Source organism: Eurypyga helias, unplaced genomic scaffold (assembly GCF_000690775.1).
Source record: "Eurypyga helias isolate BGI_N326 unplaced genomic scaffold, ASM69077v1 scaffold43176, whole genome shotgun sequence".
Taxonomy (NCBI): Eukaryota; Metazoa; Chordata; class Aves; order Eurypygiformes; family Eurypygidae; genus Eurypyga; species Eurypyga helias.
In genome coordinates this window covers 1-2,321 of record NW_010259290.1, presented here as the reverse complement: position 1 = coordinate 2,321, position 2,321 = coordinate 1, and the positions used below count along the sequence as shown (strand labels likewise).

At 64.3% G+C, this 2,321-nt stretch overlaps 1 protein-coding gene across 1 annotated transcript; it reads right to left on the bottom strand.

Annotated features, from left to right (window-relative positions):
* Positions 1-147: 147 nt before the first annotated feature.
* On the bottom strand, positions 148-2,317 carry LOC104505207 (chromosome unknown open reading frame, human C10orf2; the record flags this gene model as incomplete). Its single annotated transcript, XM_010154627.1, has 3 exons — positions 148-259; positions 808-1,048; positions 1,558-2,317. Coding segments are annotated over 3 exons (1,113 nt in total), but the record flags the coding sequence as incomplete, so codon positions are not given.
* Positions 2,318-2,321: the final 4 nt, after the last annotated feature.

Genomic DNA, 2,321 nt, shown 5'->3' with positions numbered 1-2,321 from the left:
TTACACCCCCTCCTGCCCAGGGCAGTGATCGCCCTCCAGCGAAACGGGGCTGCGGGGCAGGACTGAAGGGGACACCCTGTGTGGGTCCCCAGCCCTGCCGTGACAGGGCCACCTCCTGGAGAAAGGAGAGGGTGGCTTGGAGAAGGGCTACCTGTCCACAGAGAGGTGCTCGTGTCCCATCATGAACTGGAGATTGTCGACGACCACGTGGGTGATGTCATACATGTAGACGGCATGCTGCATGGTGTCAATCACTGTCCTGTGCGTGGGGAGACCGCGATCAGCCAGGAGCAGCTTTGCAGGAGGGGGGCAACCCCATCCCCACGGGTAAGAACAGCTGGATGAGGACCCAGGCACTGCCCACACAGCCCCCGCCCACCACCCGGCGATTCCCCAGCCCGCAGTGACCCTGGGGTCTTCCCTCCTCAAACAGCCAGGCAGCTGGGTCAGCAGCGTGTGGGGACACACATCCTGCCAGAGACAGGCTGGTATTAGACCGCCCACCTAGCACAGGGACAGGTCCCCTCTCTTCATCCCCATCCCAGGAGACGGCTGCCAGAGTCCCCACGACCGCAGCGATGCCACCAGTTGAGCCACACGCAGTTCCCACGTGCGGGAACTTGGCCAGCCCCAGGACTGGGCCAATCCCAGCCCCTGGGCCAATCCCGGGACTTGGCCAGCCCCAACGTGCCTCCTGCAGCCCCAAATCCACAACCCACGGCGGGAGAAGAGTCCTGGCTCCCCAGGGCCCCACAGCACAGGCTGTGAGGGGTAAACGCCACGGTGGACGAAGGTGTGGGACCATACTTGATGTTCTGCTGGCCGTGGAAGGTCATGAAGTAGAGCGGGAGGTCCTCGAAGCGGTCAGCCCACTCATCGTACAGCTCCAGCTGCTCCTCCAGGCGCTGGGCGGCAAACTGCGTCAGCATGATCTTGGCCAGGCGGACGTTGTTGATCTCGAAGCTGCCCCACAGCGTGCACACCCCCTGCATGCACAGGTCCAGCGCGTACTCGCTGATAAACGTCGTCTTCCCGCTGCCCGTCGGGCCTGGCACGAGGATAACGACAGGAGGAATGAGCAGGGGGAGATGTGACCTCTCCTGAACACGCTGGAGGGTGTTTAGAAGTGGAAGTGCTGGGGAGCGGGGTAAGAGCAGCCCACCCGCAGCACTCCCACCACAGACAAGCAGCATCTCCTGCCAGGCTGCGTGTCCGGGTGCTTGTGTGATGGCTCCAGCACCCAGACGGTCCCTGTGGGGAAGGGCTGAGCAGCCGGCGGGACAGGGAGGAGCACAGGGCGGGCTCAGACAGGAGGCAGCAGATGAAAGCAGAGGGAGAAGACACCCCAGGGGGCCCCGTGCTGTCCCAGGCACGGAGCCCATCACATCAGCCCCACCACACGCAGGAACGCGCCCCAACCACTCGCCCCCACGACAGGCTCAGCCAAAGCCATGAGCAAAAGGCACCAGGAAGACTTGTGAGGTGTCACCCCCAGGATGGGGGAAGCCACCAAAGTGCCCCCTGCTCCCCCCCGTCCACCAGCTGTTTGCCCATCACCTGTGAAGACGGTGAGCTCCCCTCTGCGGTGCCCTTTGAGGAGCTTGTTGAGCTCGGGGAAGCGCGCCCACTTGACGCCGGCCACCTGCTCGGTGTTGACCAGCTCCCCAAATACCTCCTCGCGCAGCTGCCGGAAGGAGACGATGGATTTGTGGCTGGCGGGCAGGGCGGCACGCAGGATCTTGGTGAGGTTCAGGCCCTGGTTCAGAGCCTCCAAAGGCCGGGGCTGGAGGTTGCCGGGGCGCACCAGGGAGCAGCGCTTGAGGTTCAGCTTCCGAGCAAAGAGCTTGGCGGCTTCCCAGGAGCGCAGGCCCTCGCCCGGCCACAGGGTGATGCGCTTGAACTGCTCCAGGGAAGGGAGGAGGGCAGGGGGCAGGCAGGTGGCCCCCCGGGGCAGGGCAAGGCTGGCCACCCCCGTCGCTTGGTGCAGGGCCATGGCGTCCAGCTCCCACCCAGTCAAGACCAGCTCTGTGTCCCGGCGGCTGACCAGGGGCAGCCCAAAGAGATTGCGATAGGAATCGAAGCGGGGTAAAGTCTCTTCCACGTAAGCTACCGCGTCCCCCTTCTTCTCAACCCTCAGGAGCTTCAGGCCCCTCAAGGTCGCATCGCGGGGGCTGAACCAGGGGAAGACGAGCGACTTGGCAGTCCTCAGATAACGAACCCCGAAGCGTTTTAGGGTGGCATCTGTCACCAGGGAGATGCCGAACATGGCCTTGGTCTCGTTGGTCTCATCCTTGTCCAGCAGCTCCCAGAGCGGCAGCGCC